The 24,327-nt window shown below is 52.4% G+C and overlaps 1 protein-coding gene and 1 long non-coding RNA gene across 5 annotated transcripts in view; one reads left to right on the forward strand and one right to left on the reverse strand.

Annotated features, from left to right (window-relative positions):
* Positions 1–24,327, reverse strand: part of LOC140709103 (uncharacterized) — a 75,253-nt gene that overhangs the window by 16,103 nt on the left and 34,823 nt on the right. The window contains exon 2 of the long non-coding RNA XR_012089487.1: positions 8,711–8,860. This is a non-coding gene — a long non-coding RNA (uncharacterized lncRNA). The remainder of the gene's footprint in view (positions 1–8,710; positions 8,861–24,327) is intronic.
* PATZ1 (POZ/BTB and AT hook containing zinc finger 1) lies at positions 208–21,591 on the forward strand. Of its 4 annotated transcripts, none has more exons than XM_007975465.3 (5): positions 208–2,223; positions 3,599–3,662; positions 11,612–11,783; positions 18,472–18,609; positions 20,087–21,591. In XM_007975465.3, exons 1-5 carry the CDS (start codon positions 953–955, stop codon positions 20,503–20,505), a joined length of 2,064 nt encoding a protein of 687 aa, XP_007973656.1. In that variant the 5' UTR covers positions 208–952; the 3' UTR covers positions 20,506–21,591. The 4 variants fall into 4 exon arrangements, with proteins under 4 accessions (XP_007973656.1, XP_007973658.1, XP_007973657.1 ...); XM_007975467.3 differs by having other exon boundaries at positions 210–2,223; positions 18,537–18,609; XM_007975466.3 differs by lacking the exon at positions 18,472–18,609 and having other exon boundaries at positions 210–2,223.

Genomic DNA, 24,327 nt, shown 5'->3' on the forward strand with positions numbered 1-24,327 from the left:
TCGGCACAAAGAAAGTGGAAAGTTTGCAGCGCGAGGCGGCCCGGGCTAGGCATCCGGGCGCGCACGTGCAAGGCTGGGGGCGCCAGGGGCCCCCCACTCTGAGCTCGCCGTTTCTTTTTTTTCTGCAAGCGAGAGGGGGGGGTGTTGTTGGTATCGCCCCCTCCTTCTCCTCCCCCCAGGGGTGAAAGTGCAAGAGGAAGTGCAGCCGCTGCCATCTTTCCTCCGCTCCGAACACACGGAGCCCGGGGCCGCAACGCCGCCGCTCCGCCGCCGCCTTCTCCCGGCCCGGGGAAGGGCCTACTCTGCCGCCGCCGCCGCCGCCCGCCCGCTCCAGCCGCCGCCGCCGCCACCGCCCTCCAGGCTCCGGGACCCGGCCCGCGCCACCGCCCCCGTGCGCGCCCCGCCGCCGCCGCCTTCGCCTTTTGTTTCCTCCGCTCCGGCGCCCCCGCCCCGGCTCGCGCTTTGCAGGGGACGCAGCGCGCGCCCCCAGCGGGCCCGGGAAAAGCCGCGGCGCGCGCGCGCGCCTGCGCGGGGGACCCCCTCCTTCTCCTCCCCGCGTGCGCGTGCCCCTCTTGGCTGCGCGCCGGCGCCGCCTGGCGGGCGGGAGGGGAGGTGGCAGGCGCGTTTGCAGGAGGGGCGCACCTCTTCGCTCGCGCACCCCCCCGGAAGGTAGACCGGGAAGGGGAGGCGGGCGGGCGGAGAGGAGAGAGCGGCGCGCAGTCCAGCGAGGGCGGGGGTTGGCTATGTGGGGGGTGGTGGTGCACCCCGCAGTCTAGACAGTCCGATCCGGGCTGGGGGCGTGTACGCTTGGCGCACCTGCGAGACTACAGAGCCCCGGGCCGGCACGTGTGGGGAGTGTGGACACGTTTGCTGTGCCCCGCTTCTCGCTGCCTAGGGGAAGGGAGGGGGCGGGCAGGTGCGGCGGCCGGGCTAGTGGGAGGGGGCGGCGGCCATGGAGCGGGTGAACGACGCTTCCTGCGGCCCGTCTGGCTGCTACACGTACCAGGTGAGCAGACACAGCACGGAGATGCTGCACAACCTGAACCAGCAGCGCAAGAACGGCGGGCGCTTCTGCGACGTGCTACTGCGGGTAGGCGACGAGAGCTTCCCAGCGCACCGCGCCGTGCTGGCCGCCTGCAGCGAGTACTTTGAATCGGTGTTCAGCGCCCAGTTGGGCGACAGCGGAGCTGCGGACGGGGGTCCGGCTGATGTAGGGGGCGCGACGGCAGCCCCAGGCGGCGGGGCCGGGGGCAGCCGGGAGCTGGAGATGCACACTATCAGCTCCAAGGTATTTGGGGACATTCTGGACTTCGCCTACACTTCCCGCATCGTGGTGCGACTGGAGAGCTTTCCCGAACTCATGACGGCCGCCAAGTTCCTGCTGATGAGGTCGGTTATCGAGATCTGCCAGGAAGTCATCAAACAGTCCAACGTGCAGATCCTGGTACCCCCTGCCCGCGCCGATATAATGCTCTTTCGCCCCCCTGGGACCTCGGACTTGGGCTTCCCTTTGGACATGACCAACGGGGCAGCCTTGGCAGCCAACAGCAATGGCATCGCGGGCAGCATGCAGCCAGAGGAGGAGGCAGCTCGGGCGGCTGGTGCAGCCATTGCAGGCCAAGCCTCCTTGCCTGTGTTACCTGGGGTGGACCGCTTGCCCATGGTGGCTGGACCCCTATCCCCACAACTGCTGACTTCCCCATTTCCCAATGTGGCATCCAGTGCCCCTCCCCTGACTGGCAAGCGAGGCCGGGGCCGCCCAAGGAAGGCCAACCTGCTGGACTCAATGTTTGGGTCCCCAGGGGGCCTGAGGGAGGCAGGCATCCTTCCATGCGGTCTGTGTGGGAAGGTGTTCACTGATGCCAACCGGCTCCGGCAGCATGAGGCCCAGCACGGTGTCACCAGCCTCCAGCTGGGCTACATCGACCTTCCTCCTCCGAGGCTGGGTGAGAATGGGCTACCCATCTCTGAAGACCCCGACGGTCCCCGAAAGAGGAGCCGGACCAGGAAGCAGGTGGCTTGTGAGATCTGCGGCAAGATCTTCCGTGATGTGTATCATCTCAACCGGCACAAGCTGTCCCACTCTGGGGAGAAGCCCTATTCCTGCCCTGTGTGTGGGCTGCGGTTCAAGAGAAAAGACCGCATGTCCTACCATGTGCGGTCCCATGATGGGTCCGTGGGCAAGCCTTACATCTGCCAGAGCTGTGGGAAAGGCTTCTCCAGGTGAGGAAAGGCCCCTTCTTCCTCCCCTGCTCCGCTGCCACACGTATCTTAGTCCTGAAAAGGCCCCTGCCAAGATCTGGGGCCGTGGCATTTGTGGGGGTCACTTGACCTTATAGAGTCATGCCAGGTTTGGGAGAGTGTTTTAAGGGCCCTTATTTTGAGATGGTATGCCTGAGACCTGCTTTCTGTTCCCTCAGGGAAGTTCTTTGACGCTAAGTGTGCCCTACTGTCTCTCCTCCTGGGGCGGGATTCCTCAGGCCAGAGCCACCGGACCTCACCATTCTTCTCCCTGGGCTCCCTTTGTGTTTCCGGCACCAGGCGTGGGGCCCTCTCTGGGGGCGGGAGACTGGGCTCCTCCAGCGACTTCCCCGCTTGAATGGCTGCCGAGGGAGGGACTGGAACAAGTGCATCTGGGACTCCCTACACTCCTGAGGCACCAGATTCCCCAACACAGAACACTGGCCTTGCTGATCAGTAGACTCCAGCTATGCCTCTCAGACCACCCTGGGATCATGGGACACAGAGCTGGGCACCCAGAGCTGCTACTTAACACCAAAAGCTTTGATCGGCTCTGACTTGGTAGCTCTAGAGCCTAACCCACAGAGCCCCTTTATGTTCTCAGGACAGAAAGGAATGGGGCAGGATCTTTATGTAGGTTTACTTTCTAGTTAGCCTGTTGGGGAACTGAGGACTTGTCTGGGAGCAGAGAGTGGTTTTGTCTTTCTCCTAAAAGGCTAGTTTTAACCTGGACTGGAGGACCTTGTGTGTGTGAACACAGGGATGGAGAACTCCCTCAGAGGGCCCCAACCGGGAACCAGTCTTACCGGTCAGGCAGCCCCTGCCCACCTGCTCAGGCGGGCATCTGGCTTACCAGCCCAGCTGGGGACTTAAGGCTCCACTGTTGGCCTCTGGGGACTGAATTCCATCCGGGTGGCATTCATTGGCTGCCCGTGGCGGGAGAGGCTGGGGGAGGGGATTGCTGAGTTTCTAAGGGGCTTTAGTCTGGACAATGAATCACACATACCCCCTCCTCTGGAAAGGCTGCAGTGAGGCAGCTCTGTTTCATTCTACTGCCACCGCCTCTGGTCCTAGAAAACATTGAGTTTCTGGGGGGGGGAATTGAGGGGGTGGGGAGGCAAGATCGGAGACAAATGCCCACTTCCCTTCCCCCTCCAGAGAAAACCAGGGCAGAGAGGCCTGGGCCTGTGGAGCCAGAGCTGGGTGGTGACTTTGTCTTTGTCATGCTGGGGTGGAGGAGAGGGAGTCCTCTCCAGCAGTGTGTGTGTGTGTGCGTGTGTACACACGTATGTATGTGTGCCTGTGTGATGGGGTTTGGCCAAGTTTCTAAAGTCCCTCTTGGTTCTCTCTTTTCCAGGCCTGATCACTTGAATGGACATATCAAGCAGGTGCACACTTCTGAACGGCCTCACAAGTGTCAGGTAGGGGCTGGGCCAGGGCAGAGATGGGCTGAAGGAGATGTTGCTGTTCTCACGGTCGCAGCCATGAACCAGCTGCTGCGTGTGCCGGGGGCCCAGCTGACTGCCCACCGCTTTGCACACCTCCCCTCTGTTCCTCCACCCTCTGTCTGCTCTCCTCCTTTGTTCTTCCCCCAGGCCCCCTTCCCCCACAGCTGATGTTCCTCCTTCCTGGTTGCTTGGTCCTGGTTCCCACCCCGTCTTTGCCTTCACTCTGTTGCTTGGCTTTCCTCTCCTGGTGTTTGCCGGCTCCTTGGATAGTGGAACGTATGGCACAGATGTTGTGTTGGGAGACCCAGCCCTGTGCTGGGCCTGGCTGTTGGTTTCCAGCAGTTTGTAGGGACTGCAGGTTTTTAAAAAAGGGCTCCTGGTGGTCCAGCCAACCACTCTTCCCCTTTTCTGACCTCAGTTAGAGCTCTTCCCGGGTCCCCTCAGCTTAGGGCACAAGGCAGTGGGGGAGGTAGGAGGTAGGGTGGTCCTCTCCCCCACACTGGCTCCTGTTTAACCCACCCTGAGCCAGGGTTTCTGGAGGACTGGAGAGCAAAGTGGGCTCCTCTTCTTTGAGCTCTTTGCAAAGTAGCAAGTAGGGAAAGCTAAACCAGATAGATTCTCACCCTTGGTTTACCTGCTTGAACAATATCTGGGGTCCCTGCTGGTGCCCAGAAGATTGAGTTTCCTCTCCTGGACACTGAGCATTCTTGTCTGGATAGCGAACACATCTGTCTTTTCCTTGGTTATCTCCCCTCTCCCATGCCAAGTTCCCACCAAGTGAGGGTGAGCCATGATTGTGGGGTGTGCATTGCAGCCTCTGATAGGATAACCTGCTTCTCCTTATCCTGTTGGTGGCAAGGGGAGAGGGTTCAGGGAGACCAGCAGGGAGGGATGAATGCTGTAAGTAGGGCAGAGCCCCTGGGGGCCAGGCATGGACGATGTTCACAGGTGCTGGGCTAGGCAGTTTCCTGGAGGATGGCCCAGGGCGGGCCTGTGGGGATCTGTCTTTGCCTTGCTGCCTTCTCTCTCTCTGTTTCTCTCATCACAGAGCACATTCTGACTCAGGTAGTGTGCTGAGTAGCCCGGGCAGAGTAGGAGGAGCCCAGAGGGCAGTGGGGGCAAGCCCGGTGGTCTGGGGGGGTAACCTGCACTCTCTGCCCTTTTTCCAGGTGTGGGTTGGGAGCAGCAGCGGCCTGCCGCCCCTGGAACCTCTTCCTAGCGACCTGCCATCATGGGACTTTGCCCAGCCTGCTTTGTGGAGGTCGTCCCATTCGGTTCCTGACACCGCCTTTTCCCTTTCTCTAAAAAAATCATTCCCAGCCCTTGAAAACCTGGGCCCAGCACACTCCAGCAACGCTCTCTTCTGCCCAGCCCCGCCGGGATATCTGAGGCAGGGCTGGACCACCCCAGAGGGCAGCAGGGCCTTTACCCAGTGGCCTGTTGGCTAGCCTGGGCCTCCCTGAAGAGGGTTGACAGTGGAGGGGAACAGGAGTGGCAGTTGGCCTGAGACCCCTGCTTTTGGGAGAGACTAGCAGGGTGGTTCCTGCCCACCATGCCTAGCTCCTCCCTGGGCGACTTGTCCCATCTCAGAGCCCCTAAATGGGGATAGTAAGGAACACCTTTCTGGAACTCCCTATAGCATCCAAGTTTCTTTCTGGGCTCTCTTGCCTTTTCCCCCCTTTCACAGATGGCACCCCTGGGCATCTGTCCTTGCCTAGGTGATTTTGGAGGTTGGTGCCTTCCTGGGAACTAGCCACCAGCTTATCTGCTTCCCCTCCCCTGGCATCACTTCCCATAGGCCTGGGGTTTCTAGACTGGGGTCCTGCCACCCCTTTCCCCAATCCGGGAGTGAGTCGGCCTCCAGAGAAGACTGGCACAGTTCCAACTAGAGTCAACCCATGCTGCCTTCTGCCCTTCCCACTCAGATCTAGATCCTGCTTTCATTTCTGGCTAGTGAAGTAGACTTTTGTGTTTTTGAGGTTTATTAGCAGGTCTGCTCAGGAACCAAACCAATGAGTAGTTTTATATTGGGCTATCCCAGTATATGGCTTTGGGGGCTGAAAAAGCAGATGTAGACCCCCTCCCTTGGATCCCATTGGTGTGCCCTTTAGCACCCCGCAGACTCTGCGGGGTGAACAGGAGTGATGATAAAATTTTTCATTCTAACATTTGAGGCTTTGTGTGTTTTGTCCTTGGTCTGTGTCATAACACTGACATCACTGTCCCTTGGTGTACAAATGTGCTCCTGCCCTGCCCCTCCAACATACACTCTCACAGACCTGCTGGCCCCTCCTCCAGCCCCATAGCCACAACTCCCCTAACAGGGACCCAGCAGGTGAAGACATGCTGGCTCTCGTGCTCTGGGCTGGCCAGCCAGGTGTGCCTGGGCTTGGTTAAACAGCAGGGGCATCTGTTGGCATGGTGTGGGGATGCTGAAAACATCAGAGGTGAAGAGACAGCTCTCTGGGAGTTCGTTCCTTGGGTCCCCCACTGGCTAGGCACAGTCCCTGTTGCTCATCCCCTCCTGATGCCAGAGAATGACTGAGGCCAGTTACAAGAGACTAGTGCCATAGCTTAAGTAGAAAGGCCATCTGAATGTAGGGACAGGAAGCCTCAGGCTTGACAGTGGCATGTCTCCTTGGGGCTTGGCCTGAGTGCTCTTAACTGGCCCAGATGCCCCAAGTACTGCTGGATTTATGAGCTTAGTGGGCTGGGACATTTCCCCCACGTGGAGTTCAACCTGAAGCTGAGAGGCTGGAACAGCTCAGAACTCCCTAGCTTCCACAGGCTCCACTTCTTGGGGGCTGGTTAGAGAAGGAATGCGTTGAGATGGGCATATGCTTGAGAAGAAGGGGGCCAAAGAGCCCAGGGAGCTGAACTTTCACGCATTTCCCTTAAGGGTTTTCCAGTGCTGTGGGAGAAGGCTGCTCGAGACGACCCCTGAGGCTGCCTGAGTTCAAGGGCCACCAAGGGTAGGGGTGTGCACTAGTGCCCTTGGTACCATTTGGGCCCCATTCCCAAGCTGCTCATTCCTTAGGAAGAAAAGCTTCACGAAGTCTGGGAAGGGATCAGGACTGGGGCTCAGCGTTGAGTGGTGATGACCAACACTCACGGTGCCTGGGCCAGGACCTGGCGGGCATGGCCCTTAACTACAGCAGGCTGTCTAAGCACAGGGCTGTGGGCCAGGCAGCTCTTCCGAGTGCCACAGGCAGTCACAGCATTCTGCCTCTGGCTCGCTCTCTTCCCATCAGCGTCCCTCTGTCTTCTCCCTGTCTCTAGGACAAAGAATGCTCTTCTGACACCCCAGCATGGAAGTTCTGGATGTTCCCTTTGAGATCTGTCTCCCTCCGCCCCTTCTCTCCTGGGTTGTGTGACCAGGCTCTTTCATGTTCTGTGTTGTCTGAACTTCTGCTGTGCCTAGACTCTGGACTTTCACAGGCTCCCCAGAAAACCTGGGGACTGCAGCCATAGAGGGTCAATCCTGGCACAGAGAAGCCAACAATCTCTTCAGCTTGGCTTTGAACACAGGGAAAGCTTTTGTCATGTTTTTGTTTTTTCCCCCAGCAGCAGATTTACATTCCTAATTCTGTTTGCTCAGGCGAAAGTTAGCTTTCATTCCTTGAGAGATAATCAATGGAGGACAGGGTGGGGGAAGCCAGCCCAGTCTGGGATTTTAATTTTGCTTAGCTAATCCCCAAATGGATAAGCGACTTGTGGATAATTGAAGTTTGGCTGTCCATCATCTTTAGGTAGCAAAGCATGACAGGCAAAGCCTTTAGAGGACAGATCTTAAAAAAAGGTTGGTAAGAGAAACAAGGCATCTCTTGCCTATCCATGTTGTGGCTCCCTCTCCTAGGGACTGTGGAAGACAAAATCCTGAATGTGCTTTCGAGTAGCTGGGACTACAGGTACCCACCACCACGCCCGGCTAATTTTTTTGTATTTTTAGTAGAGATAGGGTTTCACCATATTGGCCAGGCTGGTCTCAACCTTCTGACCTTGTGATCCACCCGCCTCAGCCTCCCAAAGTGTTAGGATTACAGGCGTGAGCCACTGCGCACGGCCTCAGCCCTGTTTTCTTATACCTGATCCATGTTGGTTCCTTTGAGTTCTGAGGCTTAGAACACACCCTCTCTCACTGTTGGAGGAGGTGGTCTTTGGGTCGCTGCCTGGCAAAGCTGGGTCTTGTCCCCAAATAAACCAACAGGTGCACCTCTCTTTTCTGGGGGTGTTTATGCAGCCCCTGCCCCAGTTTAGAGACTGCTAGGCTGTGCAGAGGTTCAGAGTTTTTTTCTCCTATTGTGGCCTGTCACTGGGTCATGAGGTCCATGGCTGAGGTGGGGCCCACCTGTGGCCGTGAGAGCAAGCATCCATGGTGCTTTCTGACTTACCTACACGCTGGAATTTCCTTGCACAAATCTGTTCACCTTTCCCTTTTGGGAGTCCTGGCTGCCAAGTACTGTACACTGTGTTATAAAGTATGAGCACCTTTCACTCAGCAGAAGCTCCCTCTCCTGAATCTGGGGATGATAAGAGCACAGGCTGTGGGACTGGTTCTTAGTCCAGCTGTCTCATCCTCTCAGGGCCTCCACTGGCCCAGCTGTAAACTGGGAGAGATCAGAATCCCCTGGGGTGGCCAGGAGGATTGGTAAAGTACTGGCCTGGGTGTGGTGGGGGTGGGTGTGCTAGACTTTCTTTAGTAGCTGAGTCTAGTGTTTTAAGCAAGTTCATCTTCTAAAGTTAGTTTCCTCATTTATGATATGAATACACTGAATATATAAAACAGATAAAAGCAGTATTTCATTGCTACAAATTAAGTTCAAATGTATAATATTTACTTAAAAAGATAATGACATAAGAGCTAGGTAGGCTGTGCTAACATACACAGATATTTGGGATTGGGATAGTAAACAGTGGTGTCTTCTACCTTGACGGCATTGCATGCGTTTGTTTCTTGCTATGGTTGTACAGTAAAGAGATAGTTAGATGTCTGTATGTGGTGACAGTGTTCAGACACTTACCTTGAGCTCTCAGGTTCTCAGGATGTGCTTCTGTTAAAGAGAGATGGTACAGGCAGTTCCATTCTAGCACAAGGTAATGGGGTGGTCTTCAGTGGGTTACCATTTGATCCGTAACACATTTAAAGGTGAATGTTGCTTTCTCTTACAGTTCTAAAACAGTAAACACACACACAGAAAAAAGAAATGAGTCAAAATTGACTAGAACCCATTAAACACCTCCCTGGAACCAAAATACCTTGAAAGCCAACGGATTCAGCTCTTCTCAGGGCTTTCCCAATATTCTGTGACCGCCACAGCTGGAATGCCTTTGCAAGCTCCAGCTGAGGAAGGGATGTTGTGAGGAGACTGATCACTGGTACTCAGTCAGGTCCTCAGGTACAGTAAATACAGGAAATGCCTGCCAACCTGGTCCTCCTTCCAGGGTACTGGTTCTGACCTTCAGCTCCTGACTCATCCGACCCGGGGGCCTGGCTGTGAGTTGGTGCTCAGCTCACACCACAGCTTTCCAAAGCCACGCTCTCTTGGAGGGTAATCACACAGCTTGCCTCAGAGGGCTGCCATCAGGATGGGTTGCATGAGATAAATGCCTCTAAAAGGGTGAGCACCGTGCCTGCCTGGCTCACAATCAATACAGGGTAGTATCATCATTCTTGCTATCACCAGCACTTCCCCAGCCTAACATTTCACAAATGCTTTTTTTTTTTTTTTTTTTTTGAGATGGAGTCTGGCTCTGTCGCCCAGGCTGGAGTGCAGTGGCCGGATCTCAGCTCACTGCAAGCTCCGCCTCCCGGGTTCATGCCATTCTCCGGCCTCAGCCTCCCGAGTAGCTGGGACTACAGGCGCCCACCACCTCGCCCGGCTAGTTTTTTGCATTTTTTTTTTAGTAGAGACGGGGTTTCACCGTGTTAGCCAGGATGGTCTCGATCTCCTGACCTCGTGATCCACCCGTCTCGGCCTCCCAAAGTGCTGGGATTACAGGCTTGAGCCACCGCGCCCGGCCTTTTTTTTTTTTTTTTTTTTAGACGGAGTCTCCCTCTGTCGCCCAGGGTAGAGTGCAGTGGTGCAATCTCGGCTCACTGCAAGCTCTGCCTCCCGGGTTTATGCCATTCTCCCGCCTCAGCCTCCCGAGTAGCTGGGACTACAGGCACCCGCCACCTCGCCCGGCTAATTTTTTTGTATTTTTAGTAGAGATGGGGTTTCAGTGTGTTAGCCAGGATGATCTTGATCTCCTGACTTCGTGATCCGTCTGCCTCAGCCTCCCAAAGTGCTGGGATTACAGGTGTGAGCCACCGTGCCCAGCTTTTTTTTTTTTTTTTGAGACGGAGTCTTGCTCTCTCGCCCAGGCTGGAGTACAGTGGCGCGATCTCGGCTCACTGCAAGCTCCGCCTCCCGGGTTTACGCAATTCTCCTGCCTCAGCCTCCTGAGTAGCTGGGACTACAGGCGCCCGCCACCGCGCCCGGCTAGTTTTTTGCATTTTTTAGTAGAGACAGGGTTTCACCGTGTTAGCCATGATGGTCTTGATTTCCTGACCCCGTGATCCACCCGTCTCGGCCTCCCAAAGTGCTGGGATTACAGGCTTGAGCTACCGCGCCCGGCCTTTTTTTTTTTTTTTTTTTTTTTTTTAAAGGGAGTCTTGCTTTGTTCCCCCTGCTGGAGTGCAGTGGCGGGATCTCTGCTCACTGCAACCTCCCCCTCCCAGGTTCAAGTGATTCTCCTGCCTCAGCCTCCCAAGTAGCTGGGATTACAGGAGTCTGCCACCACGCCCGCCTAATTTGTTGTATTTTTAGTAGAGATGGGGTTTCACCATGTTGGTCAGGCTGCTCTTGAAGTCCTGACCTCAGGTGATCCGCCCGCCTCGGCCTCTCAAAGTGCTGGGATTACAAGCATGAGCCATTGCGCCCGGCCCACAGACACTTTTGAAGACTCCGGCCCTTGTTCTGTCTGCTAATTCTCACGTGGTCAGAATTGCCACTATCATTTTATGGGCTGCTTTTTCTTTTCTTTTCTTTTTTTTTTTGAGACGGAGTCTCGCTCTGTAGCCCAGGCTGGAGTGCAGTGGCCGGATCTCACAGCTCACTGCAAGCTCCGCCTCCCGAGTTTACGCCATTCTCCTGCCTCAGCCTCCCGAGTAGCTGGGACTACAGGCGCCCGTCACCTCACCCGGCTAGTTTTTTGTATTTTTAGTAGAGACGGGGTTTCACCAGAGACGGGGTTTCACCGTGTTAGCCAGGATGGTCTTGATCTCCTGACCTCGTGATCCGCCCACCTCGGTCTCCCAAAGTGCTGGGATTACAGGCTTGAGCCACCGCGCCCGGCCTGGGCTGCTTTTTCAATTCAAACTCGTGAAAATTTACGAAGATTTATCTCTGCGCTTTGTCCTGCCTTTCCTTTCCATTTCCCTGGCCAAGACTAATGTCACTTTTGAATAAAATGAATAAATAGAATTCTTTGTATAAAACAACTAGGGGAAACCCAGGGATAGAGAACAGTAAGGCTGGTTTATATGCCAATAACTCATCTGTAAATTCATGTATATGTAATTCTGTGCATTATAGCTAATGCACCTAAAGTCAGTTCTCAATGTCTAAGGAGCAAATGTGTAACTCTTCATTGTGTAGAGGGGTATAGAGCTTAGCTTGCCATGTCCTGGGCACATTTCCAGTAGTCATTTAGTTAGTACCAGTGATTCCCACTCAACTGTCCCATAAGGAGGCACCATGGGAAATAAAAACAGCCTCTTGGCATTCTGGGTAGAGAGCCTGAGCCAAACTCTAAAGCTCTCTTTATAAAGGGAGGTCACGTGATGGCCAGAAATTGCCTTTGCTTCATGGTGCACTTGGTGGGGAGTCAGGTCTGGCGTGCTGGGTTTCACCTCATCCCATTTTCTTTTCTGCCTTCAGACCTGCAATGCTTCTTTTGCCACCCGAGACCGTCTGCGCTCCCACCTGGCCTGTCATGAAGACAAGGTGCCCTGCCAGGTGTGTGGGAAGTACTTGCGGGCAGCATACATGGCAGACCACCTGAAGAAGCACAGCGAGGGGCCCAGCAACTTCTGCAGTATCTGTAACCGAGGTAATGTGCCCACTGTTTCCTCACTTCCAGAGGATGGGCCTGAGCGTGTATGGGAGGCCTAGGGGTGTCTCAATCACCCTGCCTCAGACTCCACTCTTTGCACAGCCCGCCCCCCCACTTCCCACTGAATGATAAACACCTTCATCACCCAGCTAGCTATTTGCTACCCCTTCCTTCCCAAGAAGCTTGTGGTGCTTAGAATGGGAAGTTCCAGGAGACCAGCAGGTCAGAACAGAAGGAGAGGGGTTCTTCCCAAGCTTGGGCCCATAACTCTCACCTGCTACTCAGGTGGCAGGATGGATGCATTTTGCAGACACCACTGAACCACTGAGGTTGGTGGGGGAGTTAGTAGGTCCCAAAGTGGGAGAAAAAGAGGTTGGTCCGGCTTGAGAGCTTTTGCTGGTTGATTCACTGGCATATGAAATTCAGCAGCTAGGGAAGAGGTCGAGTCTGGAGATAAACAAGGAGCAGACACTTTGTAGCACAAGTGGTCAGAAGAGAGGCCAAATTCAGGTTTGTGGCCTTGATGAGAGAGGAAAGTGGAAGGTGCTCTGAGCAGGGTAGCATGCTTGAGGACAAGGTGGGCCTAGGTAGTGTCTAACTCTGTGGCAGTGGTGTTGTGTTGGGTGAAGTCAAGCCTGTCTCCAAGGTTCTGCCGGGTCTAGTTGGCTGTTGGAAGTGCAAGATATTTGTGTTTTGCAAGCACAGCATCAGTGGAGGCTTACGCTGTGTCTGTGCTAAAGGAGGTCGGAGCAGCTATCTGTGAATGTGAGGATGCTTCTGCATGGTGTGCTTTGCTTTGGCCAGTGGGGAGCACTGGGATGTCCTTATCTCCTGGGGCATTCTTGCTTGTCCCAATGCTTCTGAAAGGCTGCTTAGTGGGTTGAGCACTGAACCAGGAGTCAAGAGACCCAGGGTTTAGTCCCAGCCTCTCACTAGGTGGCCTCAAGTTCTCCCATTCCCTCTCTAAGCTTGAGTTTCTTCCTCTCTCAAATGGGGTTAAGAATAGCCCCCTTTCCCACCTCTCAGGGTTATCATGAGGATCCCAAGAGACAAGGTAGGTGAAAGGAGCTGCACACTTGGGAGACTCTATCCTTGCACTTTGTAACAATGTTGGGAAAGACATGCTTGTTGACACTCTGGGTTGGACCAGGCACAACACTCCTGCAGGCCTTGGCAGAATCGTTGGGTGCCTGTGCTGTGTTCACGTGCCCTGAGGTGCATAGTGGAAGGAGATTGCTGAGTAGCTGGGTGTTCTTGGTGTCCTGGAACTGGATCCCTCCTTGCAGCTTCCCACCTGGGGTTTGTACCACCAGGACACCTGCTGTGAAAGCAGGGAAGTAGTAGTGAAGATCTCTTAAGCTGTCTGTTCTGTTTTCTGACATGTCAGTAGAGCCCATTTCTGACAGGAGCTTCCTCCAGGTTGCAAGTGTTGGGCTTAACCTTCCTCCAGGTTGCAGGGAGAATTATTGGGCTGTGGCTGACCGTCTTGACTGGGGCTGCCCCAGCCCCAGAAATAATATTGTTTCTTATCTTGCTTCATCCTAACCTGGCTCCTTGACAGCTCCCCCCAGATAACTCAAAACCTGCTATAACATGCTATAGGCAGGCATTTTGTCAAGTTTTCAATGTGGAAGTTCCCAGTGCAAGAACTGGGGTCAGAGACCAGAGGCTGAAAACTGCTGAGTGGAGAAGGGTGCTCATGATAAAACTCAGAAAGCCCAGACCAGATGGTGGAGTAGGGCAGGAACTGGACAGGAGACCCAGGGCCACAGCCCTTGGGAGCCCAGCTCAGGAGGAAAGAAAAACTGAGAGCAACAGGGACAGTGGGAAAGTTGGCCTAGTTAGGAGGCAGCTGATGTGGCAAAGCCAACAACTATTGTACATCAGGATTTCTTTTCCAAGGGCTGGTAAAGAGAACTTGGGCAATAGCCATAAGCTACATGACTGGAATGGAGAATCCAGAAGAGTAAGCCAGAGTCTACTTTTTCTCAGAAAAGCCAAGACTGGGTCTGGATCCCAGAGCCAGAGTGGGAAGTCCGTTTCCTGCAATAAGACTAAAGAAGGTGTTGGTCCAACCCATGCTGGGTACTCAGAAGGAAGAGAAAACAATTGCGGTGTTTATCAGAAGAGAAGGAGCAGGATTCTACTCCTGGACTCATTCCTTGGGCAGAAATAGGAAGAGACAAAAAAAAAAACAAAAACAAAAACAAAAAAGGAAGAGGATAAAGTTGTTTCTGAGCACCAAAAACATTGAGACATTGGAATCAAAATGTAGAGAGCTCTGTGTCCTCCTTTGCCCTCCTGCCACCAAACCTATACCTACAGGGAGGTTGCACAAATAAATGAATGTTCTTATCTCTGCATGTGTTCAAACAAAGGCTGAATGTCAGAACAGTTAAGATTGAATCAGGTGAACTTCCAGGTGCCCTCAGATCCTTCAGTCCCAACACTTCTTAAACAGTTGACTTAAGTATCTACCTATAGATCTGTCTTTTTTAGTTTTTGCCACAAAAACGACTCCTGGCTGTGAAGAATGGCAAAGAGGAAAGGCAGCCTGACTCCTGCAGCCTCACACGTGAGTCAGATGCAAGTTGATGAGACAGATGACTCTGGCTTTGTCATAGAGACATATCAGGATGTGTATGATACTATTTGTAGAGGAAGATCATTTGCAGTGGAGGGAGTATTATGGCTAGAAAAGCTTGTTCCCACATTTTTGAGTTGAGGAAATCAGTTGAGTTGAACAGTGGAAAAGGGAGAAGGCCCTGGCTGATCACCGTGATTTTCTTCCTTTAAAGTTTCTGTAGCAGGATCTTTGTATATATGCCTATGTGCTGGTATGGGGAAGAGGAATAGATTATCAGGAATCTGCCTTTGACAGAGACATTTGAATGCAAACATCATTGCTTGAAACGTAGAGGAAGCCTTCTCCCCAGTCAGAGGTAAGCACACAAGTGGATGGATGCAGAGAACCTGCCGTTCCCCTGGACTCACATCAAGCTACGTAGGCCCACTCCAACACAGTGCAGTTGGGAATGGCCCCTTCAGGGTTTGGACAAGGAGAAAGCAGTCCCCAACCCCTGCATGGATGTGGAAACTGCCAAAGGATCATTTGCTTCTGGAGTGCCAAGTGCAGGCACACCAGGCAAGAAAACGCAACTGAGGAGCAGTGGCCTTTTGCTAGTAAGACCATCATCTCTGGAATAAAAGGGCCAGTGGCTTGCTGGTTATAGTGACAGTCACATATGTGCTCAGTATCTCCATTGCGTGGATGGCTGGATCAAGCTGCCTCTTTGGCTCTTGGTTAATCAGCGGTGAATGGGTGGGTAAGTTTAGAATTCCAGCTAAATATGTCTGGTTTCAAAGACGTATTCTGCTCAGAAGCTCAGCTTCTGTTTCATCCTAACACTTGGCTGCTGAGTTGCTCTGTGTTTAAATTCTAGGCTTTAAGTGGCAGCTGTGGATCCACTCCTACCACCCCGCCATGTGGTTTTGCTATAGATAGTACAGTCTGCAGCTGGGGTAAAGTCAAGAGGACTCAGCCATGTGTTTCTCAGACTGTTTTTCAGGAAAACTCAGCAAGACAGAGTTTCACTCTTGTTGCCCAGACTGGAGTGCAATGGCGCGATCTTGGCTCACCACAACCTCTGCCTCCCGGGTTCAAGCAGTTCTCCTTCCTCAGCCTCCCTAGTAGCTTTGATGACAGATATGTACCACCACGTCCGGCTAATTTTGTATTTTAGTAGAGATGGGGTTTGTCTCTATGTTGGTCAGGCTGGTCTGGAACTCCCGACCTCAGGTGATCTGCTCGCCTTGGCCTCCCAAAGTGCTGGGATTACAGGCATGAGCCACTGCGCCGAGCCAAACTCAGCAAGATTTGATTGAGCATCTGCTGTGTTCTCTTGGTATAGTTCTCCCAGTAAGGAGTAAACGTAATTCCTGGTGCTCTCCTGCTCCTTTCTGTCCCCTTTTGATTGCAGCAGACCTGCTCTGGTTCATCACGGGGAGAGAGCTTCATGCTATTTTAAAGACCCCACAAGGGATTAAAAACCAAAGGAAAAAATTACCTTCTAAAGTTATCAGAAAGTTCTGATATCTTGTACTGATTGGTGGGAGCCATTATCTCCTGGTTCTGCTTTGTTTTGGGGGACTCTACAGTACCACCCCCAGGGGCAGGGCTAATAGCCTCTTTCCCATTCGCCTTGTCTCCTCACACCTGACTACAGCCTCCCTCTTAGGGATGTCTACATGGGACCCTTTTACACCAGTCTATACGCATGATCAGCCTCAGGCAGACACTTCGGTCACAGCACAGGACAGCTTGCTCTACCAGGCAGGGCAGGACACCAGCATCTGGTCTAGACAGATCTTTGAAGTAGCTGTATTGGGAAAGGAAGGAAAATTGGCCCAATCCCACGTTTCCCTTCAGAACCACTAACTGCTGCTGTCAGAGAAAAACTTGTTACATAAAGTTTCCACAGGCCAGCCCTGTTTTTCCAGCAGCTTCCATTCTAACATACCATTATGGCAGAAAAATACCTGAGTATAAATGGTGATAATGAAACCTATTGTAAAAGTCCACTGGATATTTCTAGGGCTCAGGGCTAAGACAGAGGAACCAATTAACCCATCTATGCTAGAGGTTACAAACTTTTTTGTGAAAAATCAGACTTTAGCGATGATCTTGAGCAGTAGGATATAAATAACTCCTGGGTTAGCGTTCCAATAATGGAACATGAGGCATAAGTGGGTTAAAGCATCTGCCCAGTAGCTAAGGGCCAAGTTCTGGTGGCATATGATCCTGGGGTTGGAGTCCAGGCTCTGCCACTTAGTAGCTGTATGTGTGACCAGGTTACTTAACCTCACCAAGCCTCTTTTTTTTTTTTTTTTTTTGAGACAGAGTCTCGCCCACCACCACGCCTGGCTAATTTTTTGTATTTTTAGTAGAGACGGGGTTTCACCGTGTTAGCCAGGATGGTCTCAATCTCCTGACCTGGTGATCCACCCGCCTTGGCCTCCCAAAGTGCTGAGATTACAGGTGTGAACCACCGCACCTGGCGATTTTTTTTTTTTTTTTGAGATGGAGTCTCGCTCTATTGCCCAGGCTGAAGTGCAGTAGCGTGATCTCATCTGCCTTCCGGGTTCACGCCATTCTCCTGCTTCAGCCTCCCAAGTAGCTGGGACTACAGGCGCCCACCACCACACCAGCTAATTTTTTATATTTTTAGTAGAGACGGGGTTTCACCGTGTTAGCCAGGATGGTCCTGATCTGACCTCGTGATCCACCCTCGGCCTCCCCAACCTCACGAAGCCTCTTAATTTCTTTATCTGTAAAATGGGTATAATAGTAATCTGTAGCACAAAAGGTGTTGGGCAAATTCTATAGAATAGTGCATATGGTGTGCTGGGCCCTGGTGTGCCATCAGCACTTACTAAAGGTGAATCTTTATTACAGTTTCAGCAGCATTCAAAATGCCATGCCAATTCAGACTTTTTTAAAACAAATCTCGTGCAGACATTACACAGTACTCTTCAGTCTCTGACCCTTTAGCAGTGGATCTCCCTGTTATCCTGTGACTGTGTGATTTTGAAAGTGAATCGAAAAATAATGAGTCAGCCAGATCTGAAGTGGATTAAAGCGACACTGTCAGGGTGCTGGCACCCTAAGTGGGCCTTATACTAAAAAGCTTCAGTTCCTGCTAAAAGCACCTTCTGATCCTTGACTACAGTGGGGTTCGATGGCATACCTCCTTCCTGTGAAACCCAAGTCAAAATCCTTTTATCGGCCTGCCTGATACTGTATCCTTGGACGCATGGCTGCTGTGGAAGTTGGCCCAAGATCTACTCTTCCCAGCCTGAGATATCTTGTGGCTCAGACTGACCGAAGCATCTGGAAGGTGGGCAGGAACAGTCCCAAGACGGCTGGATTGTCCTCTCCCAAAATAAAGACAGAGATCATCCCTGTTTCTTCTCCTGTATGTGAACCTGGTGGATGCTCCAGAATCGAACCAAAACACTACCATGAATAAGAGATGACTGCACTCCTCTGACACAACTTCCTATTTTTGTCTTTGTTCTTCAAAAGATCTAAACAGTTACTAAATCCTGTTATGCTGAAGGTGGGGAAGTTAGAAAAACAGAACATCTCCTGACAGGTAGAAGACGGGATCCTTGGAGGCATTCCTTTGGGATTTCATTTTACCTCCATCTCGTTTGTTGTCCAGTTTCCTTTTATAAGGATTAAGCAGGCATCCTGCTGGCTAGAATCCTGTGACTTCCCTGGAGCCCCAAATTCTTGTCTAACCACATTTCTAGTCATGGTTCCTGCAGGAGACATCCACTCAAACCACCTGTTACTGAGGCACCAAGCAACCCTAGAGGCAGTTGGCCTCTGGCCCTAGCAGGAGCAGGATCTCAGGCCATCCCACCAGGCAGCCAGCCTCGGCCCCTCACCGCAGCCTTGCAGAGTGGGCTCTGCAGAGAAGCTGATTTGTGGACAGTGCCACCCTCCATCCTGAGCCATGTGGCTCCTATGGTTGCAGCCATTTTTGAGCCAAGGAGGGGGCCCCTTCTAGGTGCAGCTGACCTGGGAATGCTAGCCAGAGCGGCCAGAGGAGAGGAGTGGGGGAAGGAGAGAAGTATCTCTTGCTAGCCGTGGGATCTCATCTCCTTTTGTCTTGTTTAGGTTTCTCCTCTGCCTCCTACTTAAAGGTCCATGTTAAAACCCACCACGGTGTTCCCCTTCCCCAGGTCTCCAGGCACCAGGAGCCCATCCTGAATGGGGGAGCAGCGTTCCACTGCGCCAGGACCTATGGCAACAAAGGCAAGCGACCCCTTGCTCTGCACTTTGCTTCTCTGCGCAGACTGTGTTGTGGGGGCGCTGGGCTGGGCGTGGGGAGGCGGGAAGGCTGCCGACTTTCTGGCTGCCTTGAGGAGACTCAGAGATCTGAGTGGCAGTGGCCTCCAGGACAAAAGTCACAGTGGGTATCTCACTCCAGGGCAGTGAGTGAGGCTTTAGGGCACTGCCGAGATCCAGCCTCCGCCTCCTCTTCCCCAGCCCTTCTCCCTTCCTCCTGGCCAGCCCCCACTGTCTGGAGCCCTGCAGGGATGCCCCGGGCCCTGGGCAGAAGAAGAGCCCCGCATGATGAGCCACTATGGGCCTGTCACTGCCTGCTGCCCTTTAGGATGGTGTGGAGCTGCGGCTGAATGCTTTCTCCTCTTTTGACCCAGTGGGCCGATGGGAGCCAATGTCTGGCTTGTCTCACAATAGGGGTGGTTGATTACTGTGAGTGGCCCTTTCTGGAGAGCCTCTGGCTATGGTTGTGAGATGCATGGCAATAATGAGCTATCTGACTCCTCTGACTTGGGAGTTGGTTTGCAGAGAGCTCCCCAGGCCCACCTTCACTTGTTGATTCAGGTTGTTTTGTTGTATGTCACGTTGTTGTTGCCTTGGGGATGAGGCCAGGGGCTTGGCAGATGGTAGAAATAGCAGAGATGGCATGCTCCATGCTCCCATCACAGACCTCCCTTCCCGGCACGTCGCTCTGGACCCAGGCAGGAAGCTGCTGATTGGTGGAGGACCCAGTGTGGGCCCGGCAAGGCAGAGCAGCCAGGGTTGTCTCTTGGCCCAGCTTGTCTGGGGCCTAGGGTGGGGACACCCAGCCGACTGAGAAGTACAGAGTTGCTTTCAATCTCTGTCCTTTGGCTGCTTGGCCCTGGAAGGGTTTTGGCAGAAGGAAGGCGGTAAGAACAGGGCTCATGTTTGCAGCACTAGGAAAAGGATTGGCTTCTGTCTGAGCCATTGATGGGGTCTACCCAGGTTAAGGACCTGATGGCTCTGGTTCTGCCTGGCTTGCTACAGTGCAGCTAGTCTGGTGCAGGAGGCGAAGCCACTGTCACACTGGCTCGGCATCATCAGAATACCAGTTTTACCCCCAGAGGCACCCAGAAGAGTGCCTAGGAGTTGGGGGTCTTTGAGTTGTTCTGGGCAGCAGTAGCAGAGTTGCCCTCTCTGTATCCCTTCCTTGAAGCAGGCTGAGATGACGGTGAGCAGTACACGTGCAGCTGCATGAAGAGTCCACAGCAAGGGAGGCTGGCAGCCCTAGGGCCCTGCCATTTCACCCCTGTAGGCACTCCAGTCTCCCAGACTGACCAGCTGACCCTTCGTGGGTTCTGCCAGGACAGTGGCTGGCCAACAGCTGCCCTCCACAGGTCTGTGAGCTGGCCCCTCATGACCCCTCCAGGAGGGGGCATCTCCAGAGCCTGGCCTCATCTCTCTCCTGTATTTTGTTTTTTTGTAGAAGGCCAGAAATGCTCACATCAGGATCCGATTGAGAGCTCTGACTCGTATGGTGACCTCTCAGATGCCAGCGACCTGAAGACGCCGGAGAAGCAGAGTGCCAATGGCTCTTTCTCCTGCGACATGGCAGTTCCCAAAAACAAAATGGAGTCTGATGGGGAGAAGAAGTACCCATGCCCCGAATGTGGGAGCTTCTTCCGCTCTAAGTCCTACTTGAACAAACACATCCAGAAGGTGCATGTCCGGGCTCTTGGGGGCCCCCTGGGGGACCTGGGCCCTGCCCTTGGCTCACCTTTCTCTCCTCAGCAGAACATGTCTCTCCTCGAGTCCTTTGGGTTTCAGATTGTTCAGTCGGCATTTGCGTCATCTTTAGTAGATCCTGAGGTTGACCAGCAGCCCATGGGGCCTGAAGGGAAATGAGGCAGCTGCTCTGTCCCCACGGCAACAGCCATTTGGGGACTGCTGGGAAATGCTGTGAATGCGGAGGGAAGTGATGTTTGGGTTCTGTAGCTGAGAAATTTTTATTCATTTTTAACTGCCCCCCAACCCCACCCCAACTCCTTCTCCACCACCCATTCTCCCAATGGTCTTTAGAAATAGATTTTCATCTGATATTCTACAGAAATATCAATGAGACTTGGTATGAGACAGGGGCAGAAAACACTACATAGGCCTCCAAGGCAAAACCAGTCCCAGTTTCTCTAATGGGAAGAAGCTGGAATTCCTGGTGCTCAATTCTTAGTGACCCCAATCCTATACCCAAATCTATGGTATTCTGGGACCTCAGTGATTTTGGTCCCCTCCCACTTCTCTAGTTCCTCATCCTCCCTTCCCATATCCTTCAAAAGAACCACACTAGGGTCTCCACCCACTTATACAATGCGGATGCCCAACTGTTTTTAAGGAAGCCAGAAGCATCCCATGGACCATGGGGTGAGTGTCCTCCAAGAGCCCCCCTGAGCTCCGCCCTCTGTCTGGAGGGCTCCAGACTCCTGAGCCCTGCTTGGAGGCGAGCATTTTCACTGCTAGGACAAGCTCAGCTATTGAGGACACCCCCACCCCAAATTTCAGTTCTTATGTGATTTTAACCATTCAACATGCTGTTGGGTTTTAATTCTCTAATTATTATTATTATTGTTATTATTTTTTAGGACCAGTTGTAGTGAATTGCTACTGAAAGCTATCCCAGGTGATACAGAGCTCTTTGTAAACCGCAGTCACACATTAGGGTTAGTATTAAACTTTGTTTAGATGTACCATAATTAACTTGGCTAGTTGATTGTTTGAAGTCTATGGAAGAAATAGTTTTATGCAAAATTTTTAAAAATGCCAGTCTGGTCAGGGAAGTAGGGGGTTTCAATGCTGTTGGGAGCCAGGAAGGTGGGACAGCCAGCAGGTAGGGACATTGTGTACCTCAGTTGTGTCACATGTGAGCAAGCCCAGGTTGACCTTGTGATGTGAATTGATCTGATCAGACTGTATTAAAAATGTTAGTACATTACTCTATCTGCTCCCTTGAGTCCAGTTTTTCAGCTGTGGGGGTCTTTGGGACCCAGAGGTGGGCAGCACCTGGGGTGGGAGTGGGATCCCAGGAGACCCCTTTTCTACTTCATTGTACCAGTTCCACTGGGATTGACAGGTGGATGGTCCCACTGAAGACTTAGAATGCCAGAATTCACTCATTTGTTCAACAAATATTCATTGCTTGTCTTTACTACTTGTGTGCCAGGCCTGGTTTCATGCTCTTGGGGTATGGTGGTGAACAAGACACCACTGTGAGGCTTAATGGGAGAGACAGACAACTGAAATATGAGTTCAGATAATGAGAAATACCAGGAGAAAAACTGGGCAAGGTGAGGGGACAGTGACAGCAGGAAGGTGAGTAGGGTGGACCAGGGAGGTATGAAGTGGGGTTGGGGCTCTGGGAGGGAAGACTTATAGAGGGGATCTGACATGGCCTACCCAGCCAGCACCTGAGGAGGGATGTGGCAGGGACTTCTCATGGCCAAGGGGCTCTAAGAAGCTCAGCAACTTGTCTTCCCCACCATGTTATCTACCTGATGTTAAGTAAAAGGTTGGTGCACCGTTAATGGTGAATGTATGAAGAAAAGAGGGAAAAAACAACAAACAGGAGGCAAGAAGTAAGCACAATGGAGAATTAATAGGAATAAGAATGAGGAACAAGAGGGGCAGGCAGACTTAAGGCACCCTGGGCATCTTGAGAAATCTCAGGGAAGAGGAAAACCGTTAAAAGGATAGAGACAGCATTTAACCTCCAAGCAAGAAGAAAAACAATGGTAAAGGAGAGAAAAACAGACCTAAGGGAACAAACAGCACAAAAATTTTTAGACTCACATTGGTATCAGAATTACTTTGTTTTTTTTGTTTGTTTGTTTGTTTGTTTTTTTCTTTTTTGAGACGGAGTCTCGCTCTGTCGCCCAGACTGGAGTGCAGTGGCCAGATCTCAGCTCACTGCAAGTTCCGCCTCCTGGGTTTACGCCATTCTCCTGCCTCAGCCTCCAGAGTAGCTGGGACTACAGGCGCCCGCCACCTCGCCTGGCTAATTTTTTTGTATTTTTAGTAGAGACGGGGTTTCACCGTGTTAGCCAGGATGGTCTCAATCTCCTGACCTCGTGATCCACCTGTCTTGGCCTCCCAAAGTGCTGGGATTACAGGCTTGAGCCACCGCGCCCGGCCTTTTTTTTTTTTTTTTTTGAGACAGAGTTTTGCTCTTGTGGCCTAGGCTGGAGTGCAGTGGCGTGATCTTGGCTCACGCAACCTCTGCCTCCCAGGTCCAAGCAATTCGCCTACCTCAGCCTCCTGAGTAACTGGAGTAACTGGGATTAAAGGCATACACCACAATGCCCGACTAATTTTTGTATTTTTAGTAGAGACGGGGTTTCACCACATTGGCCAGGCTGGTCTCGAACTCCTGACCTCAGGTGATCTGCCTGCATCGGCCTCCCAAAGTGTTGGGATTACAGGTGTGAGCCACCGCACCCCGCCTAGAATTACATTATTCTGGTGTAAAGGTAAAGACTCTCAGCTGAATTTTTTAAAAACCAGTTCTAAGCCATTTACACAAAATCCTTGGTAAGCTGCTGGGCTTTGTGGACTGTGTGGAATAGAGGCTTAGGCCATTAGATGTGAGTATCAAAGGAAAGGGTGACCCTAGAATGTGGAGGCCCTGTGGACATATAGCTTTGTGACCACCACAGAATCTGGTCACACCCACCGAGTGTTAGAAAACCTGGCCTTGAACCAAGGACTTGACTGGGCCAGCCTGAGTTCCTGAACTCATTTTAGTTCTGCTCCCTGGAGACCTGTGAGCATGTCCATGGACAGGTAGGGACCATAGGTGTTAGAAAGGAGTATCTGTCATGTGGCAGGAGGGGAACGACAGAGCAAGCAGGCTGTTCCATCTTCCAAAGCACTGCTCACTTGGCAGCCTGAGCTTTGGGAGGCCAAGGCGGGAGGATCACTTGAGGCCAGGGGTGTGAGACCAGCCTGGGCCACTTAGTGAGACCCCGTCTCTACACAAAATGAAGAACAGCTGGACATGGTGGTGTACGCTTGTAGTCCTAGCTACTCAGGAGGCTGAGGCAAGAGAATCGCTTGAGCCCAGGTGTTCAAGGTCACAGTGAGCTATGGTCACTATGATCACGCCACTGCATTCGAGCCTGGGTAATAGAGTGGGACCCTAACTCTTAAAAAAAAAAAAAAAAAGAAGAAGAAGAACCTGAGCTTTGGCTGTTCAGCTCCATCATCTGCTTTCTGCCAACCTTGGGGAAATCTGTAAATCTCTGAGCCTGTTTCCTCATCAGGTCTTTGTGAAGACCAAAAGAGACAACCATCATGAGCTAATTAATCCTCTGCACAATCTATAAGGTTGGTTTCATTATTCTATTATCATCCCCCTCTTGCAGATAAGGAAACAGGCTCAGAGAGATGGAGGAGCTCCCCTGGGTCACATAGTAAGTGGAAGAGTCAGGATTCAAACTCAGGTCTGCCTTGTCATCAGACTTTACTCCTAAGCTCCCAGTGATAGTTTCTGTTTTTTTTTTTTTTTTTTTTTTTCCAGACAGAGTCTCACTCTGTCCCCTAGGCTACAGTGATGCTATCTCGGCTCACCTCCACCTCCTGGGTTCAAGGCATTCTCCTGCCTCAGCCTCCCAAGTAGCTGCGATTACAGGCACACGCCATCACACCTGGCTAATTTTTTTTTTTTTTTTTTTTTTTGTA

The sequence above is a fragment of the Chlorocebus sabaeus genome, chromosome 19 (assembly GCF_047675955.1).
Source record: "Chlorocebus sabaeus isolate Y175 chromosome 19, mChlSab1.0.hap1, whole genome shotgun sequence".
Lineage (NCBI taxonomy): Eukaryota > Metazoa > Chordata > Mammalia > Primates > Cercopithecidae > Chlorocebus > Chlorocebus sabaeus.

Bases quoted from the DNA above. Each gene is read 5' to 3' on its own strand.
- PATZ1 (XM_007975465.3), top strand. From the start codon at position 953: ATGGAGCGGGTGAACGACGCTTCCTGCGGCCCGTCTGGCTGCTACACG. The intron at 11,784-18,471 runs GTAATGTGCCCA...TGTCTTGTTTAG, and splicing joins CTGCAGTATCTGTAACCGAG to GTTTCTCCTCTGCCTCCTAC. The intron at 18,610-20,086 runs GCAAGCGACCCC...GTTTTTTTGTAG, and splicing joins CAGGACCTATGGCAACAAAG to AAGGCCAGAAATGCTCACAT.